The sequence below is a fragment of the Mustela nivalis genome (assembly GCF_964662115.1).
Source record: "Mustela nivalis genome assembly, chromosome: 18".
Classification (NCBI taxonomy): domain Eukaryota; kingdom Metazoa; phylum Chordata; class Mammalia; order Carnivora; family Mustelidae; genus Mustela; species Mustela nivalis.
Window position 1 is genome coordinate 44,250,093 of NC_139037.1, and position 25,472 is coordinate 44,275,564.

At 51.8% G+C, this 25,472-nt stretch overlaps 1 protein-coding gene across 5 annotated transcripts in view; it reads left to right on the forward strand.

The window, feature by feature from the left end:
- RYR1 (ryanodine receptor 1) overlaps positions 1-25,472 on the forward strand; it is a 107,612-nt gene that overhangs the window by 20,716 nt on the left and 61,424 nt on the right. For all 5 annotated transcript variants that reach the window (XM_082709066.1, XM_082709067.1, XM_082709068.1 and 2 more), the window contains exons 23-48: positions 11-114; positions 512-595; positions 1,414-1,721; positions 2,538-2,740; positions 4,148-4,322; positions 4,494-4,702; positions 7,495-7,889; positions 8,845-8,977; positions 9,835-9,995; positions 10,423-10,588; positions 12,258-12,344; positions 12,505-12,731; positions 14,065-14,677; positions 16,443-16,703; positions 17,038-17,238; positions 17,569-17,680; positions 19,135-19,281; positions 20,331-20,604; positions 21,591-21,708; positions 21,806-21,938; positions 22,316-22,410; positions 23,434-23,569; positions 23,800-23,986; positions 24,077-24,185; positions 24,573-24,693; positions 24,796-24,965. In XM_082709066.1, coding sequence (XP_082565192.1) covers positions 11-114; positions 512-595; positions 1,414-1,721; positions 2,538-2,740; positions 4,148-4,322; positions 4,494-4,702; positions 7,495-7,889; positions 8,845-8,977; positions 9,835-9,995; positions 10,423-10,588; positions 12,258-12,344; positions 12,505-12,731; positions 14,065-14,677; positions 16,443-16,703; positions 17,038-17,238; positions 17,569-17,680; positions 19,135-19,281; positions 20,331-20,604; positions 21,591-21,708; positions 21,806-21,938; positions 22,316-22,410; positions 23,434-23,569; positions 23,800-23,986; positions 24,077-24,185; positions 24,573-24,693; positions 24,796-24,965 — 4,929 coding nt within the window. The remainder of the gene's footprint in view (positions 1-10; positions 115-511; positions 596-1,413; positions 1,722-2,537; positions 2,741-4,147; positions 4,323-4,493; positions 4,703-7,494; positions 7,890-8,844; positions 8,978-9,834; positions 9,996-10,422; positions 10,589-12,257; positions 12,345-12,504; positions 12,732-14,064; positions 14,678-16,442; positions 16,704-17,037; positions 17,239-17,568; positions 17,681-19,134; positions 19,282-20,330; positions 20,605-21,590; positions 21,709-21,805; positions 21,939-22,315; positions 22,411-23,433; positions 23,570-23,799; positions 23,987-24,076; positions 24,186-24,572; positions 24,694-24,795; positions 24,966-25,472) is intronic.

Genomic DNA, 25,472 nt, shown 5'->3' on the forward strand with positions numbered 1-25,472 from the left:
GTTTCTTCAGGTTCGGGATGACAATAAGAGGCTGCACCCGTGTCTTGTGGACTTCCACAGCCTTCCAGAGCCCGAGAGGAATTACAACCTGCAGATGTCTGGGGAGACGCTCAAGTGAGGAGGGTACTGGGGAGCAGGCGCCTGGGCCTGACTACTGGGGAGGAAGAAGGCAAGGAGAGACGGGGATTGTGAGGCAGAGGCTGGCGGAGGGCAAGAAAGTGACAGAGACATACAGAGAGCAGAGCAGTAAGAGAAAGAGAGAGACAGAATCAGGGAAAGAAGTAGACAGGGAAAGATGGACATAGCCGAAGAGACAGAGACAAGGAAGCAGGGAGAGACAGGAGTCAGAGAGACAGAGACTGAGACAGAGAAATGGGGACAGACACCCAGGAAGCCAGAGCAAGAGATACAGAGGGCTGGCGGGGGCCAGGGGAGGAGGGGAGCTGGGCCCAGGGAGCGGAGGCCAGGGGCCAGGAGGTTGTGTGGGGTGACCCTGTCTCCCGTGCCACAGGACTCTACTGGCGCTGGGCTGCCATGTGGGCATGGCAGATGAGAAGGCGGAGGACAACCTGAAGAAGACCAAACTCCCCAAGACGTGAGTGTGATGGCTCGGGTCCCATCTGGGGGGTAGCGTGGGAGGCTGGGGATGACGTGGTGAGGGCGGGGTGGTTGAGGGGGTCTTGTAGGGAGGCCGAGGTCAGAGACAAAGGGGTCATAGGTTAGGGTGAAGGTCATGGGACCAGGAGTCCAGGGTCAGGGCTGCGGAGTCAGTGGTGAGCGGCCTGGGGAGATATCAGGATCACAGAGGTGAGAGTTCCAGAGGGAGAGTGGGTGTGAGTCAGGGCCCAAGGTCAGGGTCTGCCATGGCATCAGGGAAGATGAGGAAACAGTGGTAATATCTCCAAGACAGAGGTGGGGGGAGTTGATGGAAAGAGGTGAGAAGTTGTTGGGAGTCCCGAGTAAGGGACCCTAAAATTGTAGGTTAGAGATCACAGCTCCTGGGCGTAGAGGCCAGGGTTCAAAGGTCAAGGACTCCAAAGCCAAGAATTTGAAGTGATAGGGTTCAAGGTCAGAGGTAAGAAACCTCAGAGTTAGAGGTGGGAGGAGGCCAGAGTTTTAGGGTTGAGGATCAGGTTCGCCAAATCACAACGCAGGGGTCAGAGAGGCAAGAGATCAGTGAAGCGAAAGCCCTAGCCAGTCACAGGGTCCTGCGTTAAGTGGCCAAGTATCTCAGAGCTCATTTGGGGGGCTGTGGAACCCTGATGTCAGAGATCGAGCGCTAGGCGTCCCCAGACTCAGAGCTCAGGATCACAGTAGCCTGGGAGCGAGGATCGGAAGTCAGGGACTCCGTGATGCAGAGCCCAGAGGTGGGGATGAGGGGTCTGCTCTCACCGAGCTCTGCCGCACACACAGGTACATGATGAGCAACGGGTACAAGCCGGCGCCCCTAGACCTGAGCCACGTGCGGCTGACGCCAGCACAGATGACGCTGGTGGACCGGCTGGCAGAGAATGGGCACAACGTATGGGCACGGGACCGCGTAGCCCAGGGCTGGAGCTACAGTGCGGTGCAGGATATCCCAGCACGCCGCAACCCTCGCCTTGTGCCCTACCGCCTGTTGGATGAGGCCACCAAACGCAGCAACCGGGACAGCCTCTGCCAGGCCGTGCGCACGCTGCTGGGCTACGGCTACAACATCGAGCCACCTGACCAGGAGCCCAGTGAGTGCCGACCTCCGGGCCCCTGACACTAACTCCTACCCTGATGTGGGCCTGGCCGGCTGGCCCTGGACTTCTGACCCTATTCAGCCCCTGAATGGGCTGCATCTACAACACTGAGCCTTCTCCCCCCGCAACCTTGACCCTTACTCTGACCCCAGTCCTGAACTCAATCTTGACCACTGACCTTGGTTATATGTGAGCCCTGCCAGGTCAGGAGCCCAATGAGCACCAGCCCGGACCCCGGACTGCAGTCCTGGACCCCCAGCTATGGCACCTAACCCCCTGAATTCTAGACTGTGGCTACACTGTGGAGCCACCCAACCAAGAACTCAGAATGTCTAACTGTGCCCCCTAACCTGACCCCTGACCTATCACGGACTTCCAATCCCAGCTGCCATCAGCCACCCTAGCTGTGGTCCCCAGTCTTCAGTTTCTCTACCCCGGTCCCAACCCCAATTTCTATCCTCTCCCTGAGCCTGCTCTCAACCCTGGAATCTAAGCATCGACCCTACTCTTGACCCTTAACCCTAAACCATGACGGTGACTGACCCGACTTTCTGTCCCGTAAGCATCTCTTCTCTGAGGGTTCTCACTGCTAATGAGATGGGGTGGGGGTGGGGGTCTCACTTAGGAGGCCCTAACCACCTCTTCGCCTAGTCTGAGAGTCCTCAGGTCTTCTCCTGTAACTCCAAGGAATTATCCTCTTCTCCCAGTCCTACAAGGCCCTTGACTTCTCTGGTATCTCCCACCAACCTCTCAAGTGTCTTGGGATCCACTCCCCACACAGCCCCTGACTCTGCCTGGCCCCACTTGTAGGTCAGGTGGAGAGCCAGTCTCGCTGGGACCGGGTGCGTATCTTCCGGGCAGAGAAATCCTATACGGTGCAGAGTGGACGCTGGTACTTTGAGTTTGAAGCGGTCACCACGGGTGAGATGCGAGTGGGCTGGGCGAGGCCCGACCTGCGGCCTGACGTGGAGCTGGGAGCTGATGAGCTGGCCTATGTCTTCAACGGGCACCGCGTGGGTACCTCCCTGGGCTCCATTCTGCCAGGCCCTGTGGTCCCTCCTATAGCTCATACATCCAGTTCTGCTTCTGTGTGTGCCCCACTGTCCACTTGTCCCTGCATCTGCCCTACTGCTTATTCATCCATTTGTCCGTCCATCCATCCCACCCTCCCTGTCCTTACATATATCTTTTTTTAAAATAAAGGTTTATTTTGTTAGTTATTTGAGAGAGAGGGAGAGAGAGCGCGCATGAGCAAGGGGAAGGGCAGAGGGAGATGCAGAGCAAAAGCAAACTCCCTGCTAAGTGGGGAACCCGACGTGGGGCTCGATCCCACAACCCTGAGATCATGGCCTGAGCTGAAAGCAGAGGCTTAACTGACTGAGCCACCCAGGTGTCCTTGTCTATGTATATACCTGTCCATAATCCGTCCCTCTATCCAGCCATCCTTCTGTTCACCCTTTCCTCTACCCATAAATTCAACTATCCATCCACCTACTCAGCCGTCCAGAAAATCACTTGACCGTCTGCATTTCCATCTGTTTATTCATTCACTTGTTAGTTCCGCCATTCACTTATTCAATTCGTGATTCTGTTTATTTATTGAATTCTTTAATGCATGAATCCACTGATTCATCCATTTATCCACCCGTTCACTGGCCTATCCATCCACCCACCCACTCGTCTGTCTGTCCATACTTCCTTTCTTCCTTGTATCAACCCACATAGCCTCAACTTCCATTCCGTGCTTCCCTCCAGCCATACTCCCTGCTTCCTGTTCACCCATCCCCTTATCCATTGATCTAGTCTGGGGGGCATATGGGTCTATATGGGCCTGTAGAGGGGACACTGGCAGCCCCATTTTTCCTCTCCATCCCTCTCACTTGCTGCCGCCCCAACATCCCACCGCCACTCCAGTGGTCTACACAATCCCAGCCCCAGCCCCAGGTACGGAAGCAGTAGAGAGCTCAGGCGGAGGAGATAGGATACAGAGATCAGTGGGAAGGGAAAGCATGAAAGCCTGTGCCTTATATTCCAAGGATCATGGATACAAATGTGGGATATGGGGCGCCTGGGTGGCTCAGTGGATTAAACCGCTGCCTTCGGATCAGGTCATGATCTCAGAGACCTGGGATCGAGCCCCGCATCGGGCTCTCTGCTCAGCAGGGGGCCTGCTTCCGTTCCCCTCTCTCTGCCTGCCTCTCTGCCTACTTGTGATCTCTCTCTGTCAAATAAATAAATAAAATCTTTTAAAAAAATGTGGGATATGATGGGGGCCCTGTGGGGGTGACTCCTCTTCTGTCCCCCATGCCCTGGACCTGATGCCTTGCATATGTATCTTTACACGTGTCTCCTTGCCTCTGTGTGTGTCCATTTCTCTGCGTGTCTCTCCCACGTCGAATCTTCCCCTTGCCTCTTCACAGGGCCAGCGATGGCACCTGGGCAGTGAACCATTTGGGCGCCCATGGCAGCCAGGTGATGTCGTGGGCTGCATGATCGACCTCACAGAGAACACCATTATCTTCACCCTCAATGGCGAGGTCCTCATGTCCGATTCAGGCTCTGAGACGGCCTTCCGGGAAATCGAGATTGGAGATGGTGAGGGTGGGCCACATGGCCCCTTTCTGGTTTTCCTTCCTCTCACCTGACCCTACGCTGCATCCCCAGCCTCCTACTTTTCCATCCCTTCCTTCCACTGGCCCTCCTCCCCTCCTGCCCCTGCCCTGCCCACCTTGTCCTGATCGCTGCCCCTCCGTCCCCTCCCACCAGGCTTCCTGCCTGTCTGCAGCTTGGGACCTGGCCAGGTGGGTCACCTGAACCTGGGCCAGGATGTGAGCTCTCTGCGGTTCTTCGCCATCTGTGGCCTCCAGGAAGGCTTTGAGCCATTTGCCATCAACATGCAGCGCCCAGTCACCACCTGGTTCAGCAAAAGCCTCCCCCAATTTGAGGCCGTGCCCCTCGAGCACCCCCACTATGAGGTGAGGATGGACCCCACTCAGTACCCTCTGATCTGCCTCCGAACCTCATTCTTCCTGCAGTTCTCTTCTCCAAGTTTCTCCTTTCCTCCCGTGTTACTCCACAAGCCGTGTAGAAGGACAGTGGGTTCCCAGGGCTGCCTTGTGGGGTATAACTTCAGCAAACCACAACCTGTCTGACCTCCAGGTGCCTTGCCTAGTAAGTGGGGGAAGGGAAAAAAAAGGAGCTGGGTTGAATGACTCCGATGGAAATGTCCAGTCCTTATAACTATCTCCAGTCCTTATAACTATAGTTGTAACTATAATTATCTTTAAGCAAGGCTTAAAGAAATATAAATCTCTCTACATTTTGGCACCATCCTTCCTAATTGCTATCTGTGTATACATTTTTGGGGGGTTATTTGTTTTTTACCAGCTTTTCATTATTCTGAGTACCCTAGTTTTTAGGCTCTAGTGTCTTTTATCAATTAAACTCGGCATCAAACTCTAACCATATAAAGCTCACGTAGACCAAAGTGACAGTCCTTTTCTCTATCTGGGAGGGACCTGAATCCCACATGGCTGAGCTTCAGTGGGTAGTTCAGAATCAGGCACACCTGGGTTGGCTTCTTATTTGTTGTGTGGCCTTGGGTGTGTGACTGTCTTCTCCTGAGCCTGTTTTCCCAACCATGGTATTGTTCAGCTCTCCTCACATAATCCTTCTCCCCCCTTCTACTTGTAAATCATTTGAATAAGTTGGAGACATCATGCCTCTTATTTAAAAAACTTTTATGTAAGCTCTATGCCCAACATGGGGCTTGAACTCATGACTCCGAGTTCAATAATCACATGCTCTACTGACTAAGCCAGCCAGGCGTCCCCATCGTGCCTCTTTATCCCTAAATATTTCAATGTGCATTTCTTCAGAACAGGCTAGACTCTGACAGAACTGCAGTTACAAAAATTGGTCATGAAAATCAGGAAATTTAACAATAATACATACTATTCTCTAATTCATAGTCCCTTTTCAGATTTTGTTAATTGTGGTGATAATGTGTCTTTTTATTTTTCTGGTCCAGTATCCAATCCAGGATGAGATGCTGCATTTAGTTGTTATGTCTCTTTATTCTTTTTTTTTTTTAAGATTTTATTTATTTATTTGTTTGCTTATTTATTTATTTGCAGGGGGCATGAACAAGTGGGGACAGGGACAGGAGCCCCACATGGGGCTCGATATCACAACCCTGAGATCATGACCTGAGCAGAAGCCAAGAGTCAGATGCTTAACCGACTAAGCCACCCAGGCGCCCCATGTCTCTCTATTCTTTAACGTCGAACGTTCCTGAGTCTGTCTTGTCTTCCATGCTGCTAACATTTTTGAAGAGTACAGACCAGTCATCTTGCAGATTACCTCTCATTTTGGTTTGTCGAATTTCTCCTCGTGAGTAGGTATAGGTGACCTGTGGTTGGCAGGAATACCAGAACGTTGTGTCCTGCTCGATGCAGCATATCAGGAGGCACATAGTGTCATCAGGTCTTACTACGAATTACTTTAATTTTGACTGGTTAAGGTAGAGTCTGCCAGGGGAAGATAAATACTATGTTTCTTTTTGTCATTAATCAGCAATTTGTGGCATTTTTAAGACTAGGTGAGAATGGACGGGTTTTAAGCAGGGGAATGTCCAGATTAGATCTGAGTTTTGGAAAGGTCCCCACCGAGAGTGGATTATAGGGGGTGACAGTGAAGGCAAAAAGACCAGAGGTGCCAGCGGCTAGAGAGGCTGAAGGAGCAGACGTTGATCCTTCTAATTCCTGCTACTGCCAGATGTGTTCTCTACCCAGAGAACAGCAGGCTAGACAGCTGTGAGAACGAACAGACTAACCTACACACAACCACGTAATGAGTCGCACAGACACAGTGCCGGGGGAAAGCAACCAGACACAAAATGACACATCCCATGGGTTCCCGTTCGTAGGCAGTTTGAGAATAGGCAGAGCTGATCTGTCGTGTGTGAAATCAGGAGGGTGTTACTGACAAAGACTATCTCAGATCCCAGGAGGGAGATGGTCAGTACACTATCGCCATGGAGCAGAGGGAAACCGGGTTTATGAGAGATGGAGGAGAGCGGAGAAGAAGACCCCATAGACAGTCTGGGAACAGCAAATCTTGGCCACAGTTTTGGGGTCCATTCTTTGGCTGGCAGGGAGCACAGAGGTCTTGGCATTTGGTCTTTGAAGACGGGACAGGAAAGAAAGGGAGCTATTCCATCTGACTAAATGGGCACCAGGGTGTGGGGTGGTCCTGGGTGGGTGGTAGAGCTGGGTCAAGTTCTGTTTCTCTGTCTGGGAGCTGGGCACACATGTGCATTATGACCTGTGCACTTTTCTGAATGAGTCTCCCCAGGAGACCAGGAGGGCAGGGCCTTTGTTCTGTTCACGGTTGGGTTCCCAGCCCTGGGGAATGGTGTCTGTCACCTAATAGGGTCTCGGGAAGTATTCTTGGAATGGATGGATGGGTAGATGAATTAGTCTGGAGGGAGGCCTGTTCGTAGGTAGGTTTGGAACATTCCCTCAAGCGATTCCAGAGTCTGGCCAGGGCTGCCACTGCACAAGGGGCCCAGCAGAGCTCGGCAGAGGGCTGAGCACACCCTACAGCCAAGCTGTGTGTCCGCCAGGGAGCCCATGTGCTCCGAGGAGTGAGTCTTTGGCTAATTCTCACACAGGTGTGCCAAGGCCTCATGGTCATTCTGTGTGGACTGGGTTTAGGACCAGTGGTCTAGCCTGCCTGCCTGACTCAGATTCCTGCTCCCCCTTAGGTGGCCCGTGTGGATGGCACCGTGGACACACCGCCCTGCCTGCGCCTGAGCCACCGCACCTGGGGCTCCCAGAACAGTCTGGTGGAGATGCTCTTCCTCCGGCTTAGCCTTCCGGTCCAGTTCCACCAGCACTTCCGGTGCACTGCAGGGGCCACCCCCCTAGCACACCCTGGCCTGCAGCCCCCCGCCGAGGATGAAGCCCGGGCGGCAGAACCTGACCCCGACTATGAAAACCTGCGGCGCTCAGCAGGGCGCTGGGGCGAGGCTGAGGGGGGCAAAGAAGGAAATGCCAAGGAGGGGGCGCCCGGGGGCAATGCCCAGGCTGGGTTGGAGGCCCAGCCCATCAGGGTGGAGAATGAGAAGGATGCTACCACAGAGAAGAACAAAAAGAGAGGGTGAGTCGAAAGTGGGGCTGGGATGGGGCTCAGGAACCCCAATTAGGCACCCCACTTCAATAATGTAAGAAACCCCATTATATCCCTCAATGGCCCATATATGTTAAGTGGAATCAGAATACTGAGGGGCCTGTCATGTCTCAAATGACAGGGATTATCTCCTGGGATGTGCTCATCTCCCAGAGAATATAAAATTGGGGTACCCCACTACATCTATGGAGAACTTCACTATCCTTGGGGTACCTGGTAGGTCCCAAAGTGTTCCACCCAATGGACTTTATTATCCATGGGCTCTAAAGTGGACAGACAGACACTGAAGTGTCTTGGGAGAGTTGACTGTACCCCAAGGTATCCCAGTGAACACCAGTGGTCTTCTAAAGTGGGGTCATTTCTGTGTCTCAAATGTACTCCCCCAAGAACTAGCTTCAATGGAGACCCTCAAAAGGCATTAAACCCGACTTGAAACTAAGTCTGCTTTCCTCTACTATCACAGTGGTTTTCAATGCGATGTAGGTCTGTTTCTTTTGGTGGATGTGTGGAAATGGTGGCCGATTTTGGTTATCACAGTGTTGGGACAGTGGTGATGCTACTGGGGGACTCCAGGCATTCTACAGGCTTTTGGTGATGTACAAGACAGTGCCACACAATGAAGGACTGTCTTTTCCCAAGTGCCTTTAGCATCCATATGAGAAATGCTGACTTAGGGGGAACACTGTATGCCCCAAAGAGAACCTCCCTGTCCCCAGAGGCACCTTTAAATTTGGGCATCTGCAAGCACAGAGCACAGCGTCTCCAGAACAGATTATGCTGACTTGGTTGGCAAGTTTATCCATCTAGAGGTGGGGACTTGGGTGTTAGAAATGGGATGTGGAGGTCATGAATGTTGTGGTGGAGAGGGTTGGAGGGCTGGGCTTGAGAGCTGGTTTTCACAGTAGCCTTTCCTCCCCATCACCAGGTTCTTATTCAAGGCCAAGAAGGTCGCCATGATGACTCAGCCACCAGCCACTCCCACTCTGCCCCGACTCCCTCGAGAGGTCGTGCCAGCTGACAACCGTGATGACCCTGAGATCATCCTCAATACCACCACGGTGGGAACCTGGGGCCCTCAGCTTTCCCTCAGAGACCCCTCAGATTTCCAAATTTCATGCTGCAATCCCTAGTGATTGCCATTACCTGGGGACACCCAATACACACTGAAGACCACAAAATAGAGTACGCACTCATCTAGTCCTTTGAACCCCTAAATCCATATAGCTGGGGGCCTAAAAATTACAAGAACACAATGAAGCTATAAGGCACACTTATAAAACTCCCAGGAATCCCAGAATCCAGAGGAAATACCAGTATAGGCTTGGGACCTCAATATTTGGGTTCACCCATATGAACTTGATACCGCCAAATTTAATAGCTATTCTGGCATATTCTTGGGAACCAACATTCACAGCTACCCCAGTAGAGTTTGGGGATTTCCCAAATCTGGAATGTTTTCTGAGACAGATAGCCTTGTGGTTAGGATTATGGGCTACCTGGGTGCCAAGTGGGTAGGTCACTTCATTGCTCTATGCCTTCTCCTTTATAGAAGCTTTATGGTTTTCCCATCAGTAAAATGGGGATACAAATGGTGCCCATTTGATGGGGATTATATTAAGTAAATTTATGAACTGTTTGTTAACTATTATTTATTGATAACTTCGTAATTTGGAGAGGGACCCAAATTCGGAATTATTGCAAATAGTCCCAGAGGATTCTCGAATCTAAAAACGTATCAGTAGATACAGAAATAGAGGGACATAGACCTGTGTGTGTGTGTGTGTGTGTGTGTGTGTTTCAAATCCAGTAATTTCTTGCTGAGCTCTCAGGGGACACTGTGAATCTAGAGAGACGCAGGGAAGCCCTATGTCACCAACCTTTTGGACTGACCACTGGTTCCCCTTTGCCTCTCCAGTACTATTACTCTGTGAGGGTCTTCGCTGGCCAGGAGCCCAGCTGCGTGTGGGTAGGCTGGGTCACCCCTGACTACCATCAGCATGACATGAACTTCGAGCTCAGCAAGGTCCGGGCAGTGACAGTGACCATGGGGGACGAACAAGGCAACGTCCACAGCAGGTGCTGGGGAGGGGTGGGGACTGTGGGAGGTGACCTGGATCTCCCCAGGCTAGCCCCAGCAGCTTCCATCCCCCTCTTCTCCTCTTCTCTACCTGTTTACTTTCCTCCTCTGGGTTTTCCTCTTCATTTTCTATTTGGCCTTTTCCATTTTCTCTTCCTTCATCTCATGCTCCCCTTTCTACATTACCTCCTGTCTATGTTCTGTCTTCCCGTTCCCCTTCCCTCTCTGCCTCCCAGAACCCCCAGCCAGCTTCTAAGAACTCTCGCTCTGAGGGGCCTGGGGTTTTGGCACTCAGGTCTGCAGGTGGTGGGGGTCTGGGGGTGGAGCTCTGAGGTCATGGTATTCTGGGAGTTTGGGGAAGAAAGTGTCCAGGGTCCAGAGCACCTTGGAGGAGGAGCCATGCAGTGACCACTGCTTTTCCTTCAGCCTCAAGTGCAGCAACTGCTACATGGTGTGGGGCGGGGACTTCGTGAGCTCCGGGCAGCAGGGCCGGATCAGCCACACAGACCTTGTCATTGGCTGCCTGGTGGACTTGGCCACTGGTCTGATGACCTTTACTGCCAATGGCAAAGAGAGCAACACCTTTTTCCAGGTGAGCCCAACCCTTAGCAACGTATCAATAGTGTCCTCATGTCCCAGTATGCTGGGAAGACCCTTCCAGACTCCTCTGAGGACAGACTCCATAGAAGGCCAGATCTGGGAAGTCCCTGGGAGATCACCTGGCTAACTGTCCACTGAACTGACTCCCTGAAAGGGGGACACAAAGCACTGCCTTGACCCTGGAGAGGGGCCCATAGTCCCTCTTGGGCCCACTGACACCAGTCGCCAACTTTTCACCCATCAGGGAACACCTTAAGATGAATCCTCAGGTGGGCTTTTCCTTCTCAACATTTTATTATGAAAGCTTGCAGATATACAACAAAATTAAAGGAATCATACAGTGAACATCATATACCCACTAGCAAGAACCTCCCACCCACACTGGCTTTACCACGTATTTATCCACTTATCTATCCATTAATCCATCCTACTTGGATTTTATTAAAAAACTTATCTTAAATGGAGAATTTCAAAAATATGCAAAACTAAGATAGTGTACTAGTCCTCCATGTCCCCACTACCCAGCTCTAACTGTTCCCCACTCGTAGCTGATCTTGTGTCATCTTTACCCTTCACACCCACCTTCATGTCCACACCGGATGATTGTGAAGGAGACCCTGGATATCATATGGTTTCATCTCTTTTCAGTATATATCTCTGCAAAAGTAAGGATTCTTTTAAAAAGCATAACCACTATACCACCTGTATCTAAAAAACCCCACAAACCCTAGTAATTCCTAACTAATCCAATCCCTGTTCATGTTTCTCTGGATGTCTCAAAAGTGTCTTTTTTCATTTGTTCATTTGAATTGGAACCCAAATAAAGTCATATATTTTAGTTGGTTGCTATGCCCCTCGAGTCTCTCATATGTAGATTTCCTTTCCATATCTCTCTTCTTCTCTGAAATGTGTTTGTTAAAGAAACCAGGCTGTCTGTCCTGGAAAGCTTTGCTTCCCAAAGTGCAGTCCCCGGATCAGCAGGATCTGCATTGCCTGGGAGCTCGTCAGAGATGAGGACTCTCAGGCTTCCCCCTAGACCTGCCCAATGAGAATCCAAAATTTAATCCTGGGGATTCATGTGTCTACCACCATCTGAAGAGTGCTGGCCTGGCTTCTCAGTCTGCATCTGGCTGATGCATCCCCATGGTGTTGTTTGATCATTTTCCTCTGTCCCCTGTATTTCCTGTCAACTGGCAGATGGGTCCGCGGGTGTGGTTAGATTCAGGTTTGGCAAGGCTTCTTCACAGAGGATGGTGTTTGTGGTGATGGAGGCTGAGGTGATGGAACCCATAAGTGGGTTCCACTGTGGATATCAGAAGGGCTGGAGGGAAAGTGCCATCAGAAGACCTTCCTGGGTTTTGATGAATGAGTCTTGGGAGAGAAATGGAAATGGAATTCCAGGTGGAGTGCATGAAAGGCACAATGATCCGGGAGATAACGTTGCCCCTGGGAGAGCAGGAGGAGGCTGGCCCCACCTAGATCAGAGGTGGTGCAGCCCATGAGCAACCTCGGGGACCCTGGGGCACTTTCAGTGCCTGAGTTTGGATCTGTAGACTCCAGCAGTGTCAGGCTGGGGTAATCAATCCCAGAGTTCAGGATCCAGAGTCAACATCACCTCCAGTTCACCCTCTTCCTCACCCTGGCCTCTTCTTCCTTGCCAGGTGGAGCCCAACACGAAGCTGTTTCCTGCCGTCTTTGTCCTGCCCACTCACCAGAACGTAATCCAGTTTGAGTTGGGGAAGCAGAAGGTAAGAGTGCAGTGATGGGGCAGGCTGAGGCAGTAGGTACAGGAGTTCAGGCTGGTGGAGTGGCTGAAAATTGGGACAGTGTGGGAGGTCTCCCTGGAAGCAGAGTGGCAGGACAGAGAGGGCTGAGAATCCTGACCCGTGCATACCTCTGTGCCCCTAGAACATCATGCCGCTGTCGGCTGCCATGTTTCTGAGTGAGCGCAAGAACCCGGCCCCGCAGTGCCCGCCTCGGCTAGAGGTGCAGATGCTGATGCCCGTCTCGTGGAGCCGTATGCCCAATCATTTCCTGCAGGTGGAGACACGACGTGCGGGCGAGCGGCTGGGCTGGGCCGTGCAGTGCCAGGAGCCGCTGATCATGATGGCTTTGCACATCCCTGAGGAGAACCGGTCAGGGCCAGCCCAGGCTCATGGGGGTGGGATGGAAATTGCAAGTCCTCTGGGTTCTGGAACCCTCTCAGTGTCCCCTTCCACCAGTACCCCAGGACTCCAGCCAACACCCCAAAAGGCCCCAAGCCTACATTAGGGAACCCTGACTTAGGGTTATCCCTTATCCCCAGATAAGACTCCAGGGGACACCAGATCCACCTCAGAGGGCTTTAGGCCCATCTTAGCAGACTTCAGACTCACCTCCAGGGAAAGCAGACCTACCCCACAGGGTTCCAAGGCTGTCTCAAGGAGCCCAGATCCACACTGAGAAGCCACACAAGCTCCAGAAGCCTCAAGTGCACCTCAGAAGGACATGGACAGGACTCAGAGAGGCCCGAATGCATGCCAGGTGTCTTGGGCACACGGAGAGAGGCTCTGGATGTATCCCAGGGAGATCTCAAAGCCAGTCCTGGGGACCCAGACACACCCAGAATAGAGATGTGGTCACATGTATGGCAGGAATGCTCTTAGGTACCCTGAACAGACTCCCATCCCAGACACCCCAGTAAGCTCTGATGTGCTTCATCTTTCCTTTATTTATTCATTTATGCACTGAGAAGATGGCTCTGAGCTCTTCCTGTGTGACCAACAGCACTCTAGGCTGGAAACACTAAACCTGTGTGAATGGACATTCTAGCAATACTCACGGATAACTCTGGGGGCTCAGACTTGCCCAAGGGGACTCAGACCCATCCCCGGGATTCCCAGATATGCTCACTCACTTACTTTATCAATCTATCTATCCATCTGCCTATCATCTATCCAACAAGTATTGATTAAGCGCTTACTATGTGCTAAGTCCTGTTTAGGTGCTGGGAATATAGCAAAACAAAGCAAACCAAACAAACAAAAAACTCACAACCAACCCAAAAGGCAGAAATGTCCTGCCCTGGTTTACATTCTAGTCGTATTCAAACATAGCCAGGTTACCCAGGCCTGCCAGAGGCAGGTTCAGTCCCAATTTGGGGATCCCAGATGTATCTTCTGGTCACCAGATCCCCTCCATGGAGTCTCAGACACCCCCGAGTACCAGACCATGCCAGGGATCCCAGATATGGCCCAACGAGTCCGCAGACCACTAGGGGCGTCCAGAACTATTACAAGACTCCTAGACCCAGCTCCGCAGACTTCACAGAACCCTGACCCAGCTGGACACTGGGATTCCCTCCTGGGATGGCCGACACTCACCTTAAGCATTTTTTTTTTTTTTTTTTTTTTGCATCCCTGTGGTCTGTGCCTGTCTTCCACCTCCTCCGCTGGCTCTGTCCCTGGCTATGGCCCTTCGCCGCCGCAGATCCATGGACATCCTGGAGCTGTCGGAGCGCCTGGACCTGCAGCGGTTCCACTCCCACACCCTCCGCCTCTACCGTGCGGTGTGCGCGCTGGGCAACAACCGCGTGGCGCATGCTCTGTGCAGCCACGTGGACCAGGCGCAGCTGCTGCACGCGCTGGAGGATGCGCACCTGCCAGGGCCGCTGCGGGCTGGTTACTACGACCTCCTCATCAGCATCCACCTGGAAAGCGCCTGCCGCAGCCGCCGCTCCATGCTCTCCGAGTACATCGTGCCCCTCACGGAGGAGACCCGCGCCATCACTCTCTTCCCACCCGGAAGAAGCGCAGAAGACGGTCCCCGCCGCCACGGGCTGCCTGGCGTTGGCGTCACCACCTCGCTGCGGCCTCCACACCATTTCTCACCCCCCTGTTTCGTGGCCGCCCTGCCGGCTGCCGGGGTGGCGGAAGCTCCAGCCCGCCTCAGCCCCAGCATCCCTCTGGAGGCCCTGCGGGATAAAGCACTGAGAATGCTGGGGGAGGCCGTGCGAGATGGTGGGCAGCACGCACGTGACCCTGTCGGGGGCTCTGTGGAGTTCCAGTTCGTACCCGTGCTCAAGCTCGTGTCCACCCTGCTGGTAATGGCTTCCTCCTGCTTCCCTCTGTCCTGTTCTTCTACATTCCAAATCCTCTGCCAATCCCCCTCTCATCTGTGCATCCAACCACCCATTCACCTCTCCATCCTCCACCTTTCAACTTCTCCTCCTGTCATCTACTCATCTCTCGTTCACTTTTCTTCCCATCCATTCATCTATTAATCAGTTTTTTAATCTTTTCTCCCTTCTTTCCATTCATCCACCCAAACAACCATCATTCATCCATCTGTCCATCCGTCCTCCACCCTTCTATTCATTCAGATATACCCCCACCTTCCCATCCACAGGTGCATCCATTTAATGGCCTTTATTGATCATTTATTGATTATTGAAAAATCAGTAATGCCATCCATCCAGCTATCCATCCATCCATCCACCCATCCATCCATCCATGTATCCATCTATCCAACTTCCAATCTAGTTGTCCATTCATCCTTCCACTTACTCATCTGTCAGTATATCTACCATTCCATCTATTCATTTACCCACCTAGCCATTTATTTATGAATCTATCTTAACTTTCATACATCCAATTATCATCCTTCTTCCACCTGTGCATACATTCATCCACATATCCGTCCACCCACCCATCTACAGATTCGTCTGTTCATTTTCCACCTACCTGTATGTCCAGCACTGCATCTCTCAATCTGTATGTGTATACATCCATCCACCTAACCACAAATCCATCCAGTTACACCCATTTATCTACCCACCGTCCACCCATTTTTCATCCTTTATTACATGTATCTTTTTTTTTAAGATTTTATTTGTTTATTTGACAGAAAGAGAGATCACAAGTAGGCAGAGAAGCAGGTAGAGAGAGAGAGAGAGAGAGGGAAGCAGGCTCCCCGCTGAGCAGAGAGCTCCATGCGGGACTCGATCCCAGGACCCTGAGATCATGACCTGAGTCGAAGGCAAAGGCTTAACCCACTGAGCCACCCAGACACCCTGCATGTATCTTTTCATTCACATACCCATCTAATGTCTCATCCATATATCCATCCATCCAAATTTTCAAGCACATACCTATCCACCTGCCCATCATCCAACCATCCCACCCTACCCCCTGGCTATTTACCCATTTATCTGTTTTCCCATCCACTCATTAACATACTCATGCACTTATCGAATCATCCATCCACCTACCCACCTACCCAGAGATTATATATCCTGTCCTTCGTCCATCCGTCCACCCGTCTCTTCCTCTACCTTTTCTCTCCATCCTTTATCTGCCCACAAATTTCTCTCCCTTTCAGACCTCTACTCAGCTGTTAATTCAGCCACACAGCCCTCCCTCCACATCTCCATCTCTTTTCCCCCACTGTTTTTTTGTTTCTTTTACCCACTTCCCCTCCATCTGTTAGCATCTTCATTATGTTTACTGAGTTCTAGCATGTAGTGGGAGCTATGAGGGCATCCCATCAGGGCAGGGTGTGTCCTGTTCCAGAGTCACATATGCTCAAGCTTAGGAGAAAGGGCATTTACTAGTGAAGGGAGAGGTGCTCATGTTTAGCTATGTGGTCTGGGCCAGGTAAGGCAGTACACAGGCTGTGGATCTGGGAGGATCTTAAGGAGGATGAATAGTAGGGCAGGGGGATGCCATTTCTTTGTGTAGGAAGAATCATATCTAGCCCATGCAGAAATGAATCTGACATATGCAGGAGAAGCAGGTTGGGGGGCTGAGGTTGGGACTCGATTTGCAGGTCTTGTGGGCACAGGGAAGGACCCAGACTTTGTCCTGTAGGTGATGGGCATCTTTGCCGATGAGGATGTGAAACAGATCTTGAAGATGATTGAACCTGAAGTATTCACTGAGGAAGAAGAGGAAGAAGAAGAGGAGGAAGAAGAAGAAGATGAAGAGGAGAAGGAGGAGGATGAAGAGGAAGAGGCACAGGAGAAAGAAGATGAGGAAAAAGAGGAAGAGGAGACAGCAGAAGGGGAGAAAGAAGAAGGCTTGGAGGAAGGGCTGCTCCAGATGAAGTTGCCAGAATCTGTGAAGTTACAGGTGGGCTGGTTCTTCCTCTTCTCCAGCCTCCCCCTACCTGGGCTGGGAAACAGAGGATCTGATGGGGCATGAGTCTGGACTTTGTCCCCAGGAAGTGGGGAGCTGTGGATGTGCCACAGGTGATTGGAGTGCTGCTGATCTCAAATGATCTCTCTGGTTGCCATGTGGCAGGTGGATTGGAGAGATAAGACCATGGAGAAGGCTGGCTTAAAGGTCCAGGCAGGAAATGATTGTGGCAGATAGGGCAGGGCCATGGAGAGGGGAGAGGAAGCAAGAAGAGTTTCAAGGATGATCTCATCACCATCGTTTCTACTGCCTGGCTGTCCTCCCATAGATGTGCCACCTGCTGGAGTATTTCTGTGACCAAGAGCTACAGCACCGGGTGGAATCCCTAGCAGCCTTTGCGGAGCGCTATGTGGACAAGCTCCAGGCCAACCAGCGGGACCGCTATGGCCTCCTCATGAAAGCCTTCACCATGTCTGCTGCTGAGACTGCAAGACGTACTCGCGAGTTCCGCTCCCCACCCCAGGAGCAGGTAGTCTGACACTTGACCCCAGCTGGAATTACTGTCCAAACCCCAACTTTAACCTCTCCCTGTACTGGTGGCATGACATCTTTAAACTCGTGCCTGGCCTCTGACCTTATTGATATCTTTATCTCTTACTCTTCTATTTCTCTCTGAACCAGTCTGAGCTCTTGGTCACTTCAGACTGACACTGACTCCTTTCAAACCTCTAGTTTCTCAAATAGTCCTCACCAGCTCAGAACCTTAAGTAGGGACTCACAATTCGATCTTTGATCCTTGACCTTGGAGTTCCTGCTCTTGGGCTTCTGACCCTCTTTCTAACTTTTGACCTTCCTCTAGATAAACATGCTGTTGCACTTCAAAGATGGTGGGGATGAGGAAGAGTGTCCTCTCCCTGAAGAAGTCCGACAGGATTTGCTGGAATTTCATCAAGACTTGCTGGCACACTGTGGTAAGAGAGATGAGAGAATCCATCTCCCAGACTTTCTCTTGAGACTTCTCCTAAAGTTTCCCTAAGACTTCCTGATCTTAAATATGTACAGTATTGGTGCAATGTAACTTTTGCTTGAATGAAATAACATGTGAACAAATGAATGAATGAATGAACAGACATTCGTGAACAGATAGAGGATGAGTGGAAGGATAAGTTTGTATGGGTATTTGAGTGGATTATACATGGATGGGTAGCTACAGGCAAGTGACTAATGAGTGCATAAATTGGTGATAGAGAGATGAGTGAGTAAAGAAATGGGTGAAGAGATGGCTGGGTGGATGGATGGATAAGGGAAGGGTGATGTTGGTCAGATGGATGGATAGATGGATCACTGAAAATTGGAGGGAGAGGTGGTTGGGTGGCTGGAAGGATAAATGGATAACCTCCATTGTTTCTGGTAATAAGTCAGTTAATAATCTTACTAAGATTCTTTTATATGTGGTTAGTGGTTTTTCTCTGGCTGACTTTCAAGTTTTCCATTTGCCTTTGCTTTGAAACGGTTGGGTAGGATGTATCTAGGTGGGGCGCTGTCTGATTTTATCCTACTTGGAGTTCGTTAAGTTTCTTGGATGTGTGGATTAATATTTTACATCAAATTTGGGACTTTGGGGCTACTATTTCTCCAAGTATTTTCCCTGCTATTTCTCATCTCTCTTTTGGGGACTCCCCTTTTGCATGTATTGATTGACTGATTGATTTGATTGTGTCCCACAGGCTCTGAGGCTCTGTTATTTTTTCTCCATTCTTTTTTAATCTTCAGACTAGATAGCCTCTATTGTTCTACCTTCAAGTACCCTGATGCTTTCTCCCACCAGCTCAAATATGCTATTGTACCCCCCTAGTGATTTGAAATTTCAGTTTTTGTACTTTTCAGCCCCAGAATTTCTATATGGTTATTTTTATATGATCTACCTCTTTAATACTATTCTCTATTCTGGTAGTCGTTGTCATCATACTTCTCTCTCTCTTTCTCTGTCTTTTTTTTTTTTTTAAGATTTTATCTATTCACTTGACAGAGAGAGAGAGATCACAGGTAGACAGAGAGAGAGGGGGAAGCAGGCTCCCCGCTGAGCAGAGAGCCCAATATGGGGCTCGATCCCAGGACTTTGAGATCATGACCTGAGCTGAAGGAAGAGGCCTAACCCACTGAGCCACCCAGTCGCCCCCATACTTCTCTTTAATACTTTAGACATGGTTTCCTTGAGTTCTTTAGACCTATTTAGTTTAAAAGACATTTAAAATGCTTAGAAGGATGAATAAATAAACAAACATAAGAACATATGGAGAAATAAATGAAAAACCCAAGAATTCACACCTGAAGGAGGAATGAATGAACCAGTCATTGAAGAAGTGAATGAGTAGATGAATAAACACAGAGTTGAATGACACCCTCTCCCTTTGACCAACTCCAGGAATTCAGCTGGAGGGGGAGGAGGAGGAACCAGAGGAAGAGGCCACCCTGGGCAGCCGCCTGATGAGCCTGTTGGAGAAAGTACGGTTGGTGAAGAAGAAGGAGGAGAAACCCGAGGAGGAACCACCAGCTGAGGAGAGCAAACCCCGTGAGGACTGGGAACTTTAGGGTGGGGACAGGGATGGGGCAGGCACTGTTGGCAGGGCTGGGGAATACTGTAGGGGGAAAGAATCACAATCTCTGCCTTCCAGGAGTTTAGCATGTTATAACAGATACACATATACATGTACTTACCATGTCAGGTGGCCATGGGGACTAAGGAGAAAAATAAAGTTGAGTGATAGAAGAGAGAGGGATGAAGGTGGAGGGGTCAGAGCTGGGGAGTGAAGTATGCAAAGATCTGGGGAAGATCATTGGTACAAAGGGAATAGCCAGAGCCAGTGCAAAGGCCCTGAGGCAGAAACATCCTTGGTGTGCTTAAAGGCCAGTGTGGCTGGAGCACAGCAAGCAAGGGGAGAGGGGCAGGAGATGAGGTCAGAAGGGGCAGGGCCAGATTGCCCCTGGCCCTGAAAGGTTAGCACTGAAAGGTTATGAATTGACACCATCATTCAGTCCCAGTACATGGAGGTTTCTCTTAACGCTGAAACATGTGAGACATCTATCTTTTCTCCCAGAAATCCTGGGAAGGAGAAGGGTTGGGAGAGAAAGAGAGACAAAGAAATGGATGCTGGATGTAGGAGATATGAGTCCCAGGGAGATGGCCAAGGAGAATAAAACGGTTCATTTTGACATCATTTCCAAATGACACCAAAGTCCACAGGTTTTCTTTGTGTCTGTTGTCTCTCTTGTTGAAAAATCAACAGTATTTTTACAGAACAAGGGGAATTATGATTTCAAAGGTGCATTATATATTCCAAAGGTGCTTATAATATACTCTGGTATTTTGAAGTGATACATCTTCTTTTTCCTCTTGAAAGCTTTAGAGGGCCCTTACTGTCTAGGTATTAGGGTGAAGAGAACAGGGAAGCTATTAGGGCAATAAAAAAAAAAAATCTTCCAGAATCTGCCCACTTCTGGCAGGTAGAGGGTCGGGGCATTAGTAACTGAGCAGCCCTCTGGGAAGAGGAGCCCTTTCTGCATTGTTCGGGCTCAAGGCCCTGACCTGGCGGTGTTCTGACACTTACATTCCCTTCCCAGAGTCACTGCAGGAGCTGGTGTCCCACACAGTGGTGCGTTGGGCTCAAGAGGACTTCGTGCAGAGCCCCGAGCTCGTCCGGGCCATGTTCAGCCTCCTGCACCGACAGTACGATGGACTCGGGGAGTTGCTGCGTGCCCTGCCCCGGGCATACACCATCTCCCCATCATCTGTGGAAGACACCATGAGCTTGCTTGAGTGCCTCGGCCAGATCCGGTCCCTGCTTATCGTGCAGATGGGTCCCCAGGAGGAAAACCTCATGATCCAGAGCATTGGGTGAGCCCCTGCCCCCTCCCTGGATTTCGCATCTTCCCCCGGAAGGAGGAGCCCCCTCCTAGCTCCAGCTTGTCCCCCTGGCTCATGTCCCCTGAATGCAATAATGGCTCCTTCTGCCACTTCTGCCCCATCCTTGGGGTGATATACTTCTCCCAATAGCTAGCCCATATCCCTGGCTCATGTCCCCTCCCTTCCCCTCTCCATCCAACCCCTGGGGTATCAGCTCTTACTCACCTGCAACTCTTAGCACAAGATTTACCCTCTTTGAGCTTCAGTGTTCATCTCCAAGCTGGGGAAGAACCATGGCTACCTCGTAGAGTCATGATGAAGCTTCCATGGGCTCAGGCACATCATAATGCTATTGACAATGGCCATGATGGTATTGGGCGCTCAGTCAGTGTCAAGGGTGTCTCATTCCTTCACTCAGCAAGCATTCATTGAGCACCTATTCTGTGCCATGCCCTTTCTAGGCACTTGGGGAATACAATGTGCAACGTGGTTAAGAATCCCTGCCCTAGGGGTGTCCACCTTGGATCTATGCCTCAGTTTCCTTTTCTGTAAAATAGAGATAATTATAGTTCCTGCCTTTCAGAGTGGACATAAAGATTGAATGGGTTCAGATCCATAAAGGGGGATGGTGCCAGGCATGAAGGAAGAGCTCAGTAAATGTGTGGGTTTTTTTTTTTTTAAGATTTATTTATTTATTTGACAGAGAGATCACAAGTAGGCAGAGAGGCAGGCAGAGAGAGATGGGGAAGCAGGCTCACCACTGAGCAGAGAGCCCAATGCAGGGCTCGATCCCAGGACCCCGATATCAGGACCGGAGCTGAAGGCAGAGGCTTTAACCCACCGAGCCACCCAGGCGCCTTGAGCTTAGTAAATGTTGACTGTTTATCCCAGTAGACTCCTCCAAGGGTCTGGGGGCTCTCCCTGGGCTTGGGCCCCACCTGGCCCCTGGCGACCCCATGTACTCTCCCCGTTCACAGGAACATCATGAACAACAAAGTCTTTTACCAACACCCGAACCTGATGCGGGCCCTGGGCATGCACGAGACGGTCATGGAGGTCATGGTGAATGTCCTCGGGGGTGGTGGCGAATCCAAGGTAAGAGGCCTGTGGGGGCTGAGGAGCTCAGGCCAGGGGGCCACGGTGTGGGGGAGAGCGGGTAAGCACTAACAACCAGCCCACTCTGCCTGCCCAGGAGATCCGCTTCCCCAAGATGGTGACAAGTTGCTGCCGCTTCCTCTGTTATTTCTGTCGCATCAGCCGGCAGAACCAACGCTCCATGTTTGACCACCTGAGCTACCTGCTGGAGAACAGTGGCATCGGCCTAGGTGAGAACCCTGGAGCCCGGGCTGGGGCGCTGTCCCCTACGGCCCACTCTTGGAGGTCCATCCACGCATCCGTCTCTGCTGACTCACTCAGTCATTCAGCAAACACTCACTTTAAACACATCCCTAGGCTATAGCCCTTTGAGAAGCAGTCCTGGGGATACCCAGACAGCCCCGGCCCTGGTCCTCACAGGGCTCATGGTGCAGCACGAGAGACAGACAGTGACAGCCCAGAGCGGTCAGGTCAGAGGAGGCACCTGACCTAGGCTGTAAAAGGGGTGATCAAGGAGGGCTTCTGGGAGGAGGTGAGAGAGACAGCGTAGTGACACTGTCAACTACGCACCTCTGAAGAGCATTCTCCCCACCTCTCGCCCTCACAGGCATGCAGGGCTCCACGCCTCTGGATGTGGCAGCTGCCTCTGTCATCGACAACAACGAGCTGGCCTTGGCATTGCAAGAGCAGGACCTGGAGAAGGTGTGGGAGCAGGAGTCCTGGCCCCTTGGGGCACCTGCTGTTTTGGGACCGACCCATGACTTAAATTCTCTGGGCGTCTGTCTTCTCATCTGTAGAATGAATGTAATAATAGAATAATAGAATAAGGTTATCCTCAGGATAAAATGAGTTAATCCATGAGAGCATTTATAAAATGATAAGCACTCAAGAAGAGTTATCTGGTATTATAGTATTACTCATTCAGCAACTATTTCCCGAGTACCTACTTTGTACCAGGACTAAGGCAGTAGGGCTGTGACAGTTAGGGAGACCAGCAAAAATCCTTGTTCTCACAGGGCTGACATTCTAGTTGGGAAGATGCATAATAAATAAGATGAGTAAGTAAAATACATTGTGTATTAGCTAGTGACAAGAGTTAAAATGAAAAAAGTAAGCTGGGGATAAAAACATTGAGTGTCAGGAGGGTGTCCAAGTTTAGATGAGTGTGATGAGAGATCACCTCACTGAGACAGTGACATTCAGGTAAAGCTCTAAAGGAGGAGAGGGGCCATATGGGCATAGGGGGAACAGCCAGTGCCAAGGCCCTGAGATGGAAGTGAACCTCATGAGTTTGAGTAATAGCAAAGAGTCCAGAATGGTTGGAGCAGAGGGAGTAAGGGCTTAGTGGTGGGAAGTGAGGGCAGGGAGGTAACAGGGAAGATTGGGCAGAGGGTCTTAGTGGACCACTGAGAGGGCTCTGGGTCTTACCGTCAGTGAGATGGTGCCACAGGAGTATTCCAAGCAGGGAAGGGGCACTTTGTCGGGGGTGAGGATGGATAGGGGGCATGGATAGATGGAGAGGGAGGGGGAAGAGCAGAGGGCCCAGGATGGAGGCCCCTGGGATGGTCCAGGTGAGAGATGAGGGTGGAGGAGGAGGATTAGTGTTTGCTGAGAGATCCAGAAATGAATCCGGCTGCAGAGCTCCATGGATGGGCAGGGACATGTGAGCCTTGGGTAGGAAATGGTGTGGGTCTGGCCTCCGGCTGAGCCCCCCTTCACCCGCAGGTGGTGTCCTACCTGGCGGGTTGTGGCCTTCAGAGCTGCCCCATGCTCCTGGCCAAAGGGTACCCGGACATCGGCTGGAACCCATGTGGCGGGGAGCGCTACCTGGACTTTCTGCGCTTTGCTGTCTTCGTCAACGGTGAGTCAGGAGTTGGCAGTGGCAGGGCAGGGGGTTGGGGGTGCCGATCAAAGCCTCTCTGGGGGGTGTGGGCCACCCCGGAGCCTGGGTGGGGATCCCCCAGGTGGGCGGGGTTGGCAAGATGTGGGGTGGGGCTGGCGTTAATTCTAGAGGTGCTGGGTCCTGGGCTGCCAGGCCTGGGGTCCCAGTGCCACGACTCACAAGGCTTCTCGACCCCACCCGGCTGTCAGGCGAGAGCGTGGAGGAGAACGCCAACGTGGTGGTGCGGCTGCTCATCCGCAAGCCTGAGTGTTTCGGGCCAGCCCTGCGGGGTGAGGGCGGCTCAGGGCTGCTGGCCGCCATCGAAGAGGCCATTCGAATCTCTGAGGACCCGGCGCGCGATGGCCCAGGCGTCCGTAGGGACCGGCGGCGTGAGCAGTGAGTCTCCCGCCTCCTTCTCAGCAGAATGGGCCCCCCTTCTCCGAGCCCCTGGCCACCTCCCCAACACTGCCCCCACTTCCCCTGCAGCTTCGGTGAGGAGCCCCCGGAGGAGAACCGGGTGCACCTGGGACACGCCATCATGTCCTTCTACGCTGCCTTGATTGACCTACTGGGACGCTGTGCGCCGGAGATGCACGTGAGACCTAGATATCCAAAGACAGGGACGGGCATGCAGGGCCAACCTTGAACCTCTTCAGTCAGGCATTCAACAGCACTGACTGAACTCTAGCTCTGTGGGGGTCTTAGGTGAGGCAGTGCTGGGGACAGACACACCAGGAACCAAGACAGCCCCAGGCCCAGCTCTCCCAGAGCTCCCAGACCAGTGGGGGAGATTGAGCAATGAGGGCCAGAGGTGGTCAGGGCGGTGGTGGAGAAGGATGGGCAGAGGAGTCCGGGCCAGGAATTCTAGAGTCTGCCCCATGAGGGGTTCCGCTCTACCTGTCGGTGGGTCAGGAAGGGATGGATGAAGTAATGAGCAAATGAGGCCCAGGGGGCCGATGATGTGCCTGCTTCCCTATTCCAGCTAATCCAAGCCGGCAAGGGAGAGGCCCTGCGGATCCGTGCCATCCTGCGCTCCCTCGTGCCGCTGGACGACCTTGTGGGCATCATCAGCCTCCCACTGCAGATCCCCACCCTGGGCAAAGGTACACAGGGGGCAGGACTCAGCGAGGGAGGGCTGCCACGGAGGAAGTAGAGGGGTCCGAAGGGCATCCCTGACCACCCCCCACCGCCCTCCTGGCCCACAGATGGGGCTCTGGTGCAGCCGAAGATGTCGGCATCCTTTGTGCCAGACCACAAGGCGTCCATGGTGCTCTTCCTGGACCGCGTGTATGGTATCGAGAACCAGGACTTCTTGCTGCATGTGCTGGATGTGGGGTTCCTGCCTGACATGCGGGCAGCCGCTTCGCTAGACACGGTACAGTGAGCCCCGTAGCCACCCTCCCTGCCCCCAGAGAGGACAGGGAGATGGGTGTGGCCATAGCATCCCTACCTCTGTTTGTTCTGGGCTTGTGTATATATCCTAGTCTTCCCCCCCCCCCGCCCCCCGCAACCCACCCTCGCACGCCATCAAGATAGAAAACAAAGCCAAGATAAACCCTCAGTTCTAGGCAAGGGTGGGTGGAACTCTCCAACATCTCACCTAGCTTTCTTTCTTTCTTTCTTTCTTTCTTTTTGTTTAAAATATTTTATTTATTTATTTGACAGAGACACAGTGAGAGAGGGAACAGAAGCAGGGGCAGAGGGAGGGGGAGAAGCAGGTTTCCTGCTAAGCAGGGGCCACATGAGTGGCTCAATCCCAGGGCCCTGGGATCATGACCTGAGCTGAAGGCAGACGCTTAACAACTGAGCCACACAGGCGCCCCACATCTTACATTTTTTATTTAAAAAATCATCATTCTTAATGAGGGCTCCACCAAGGAGA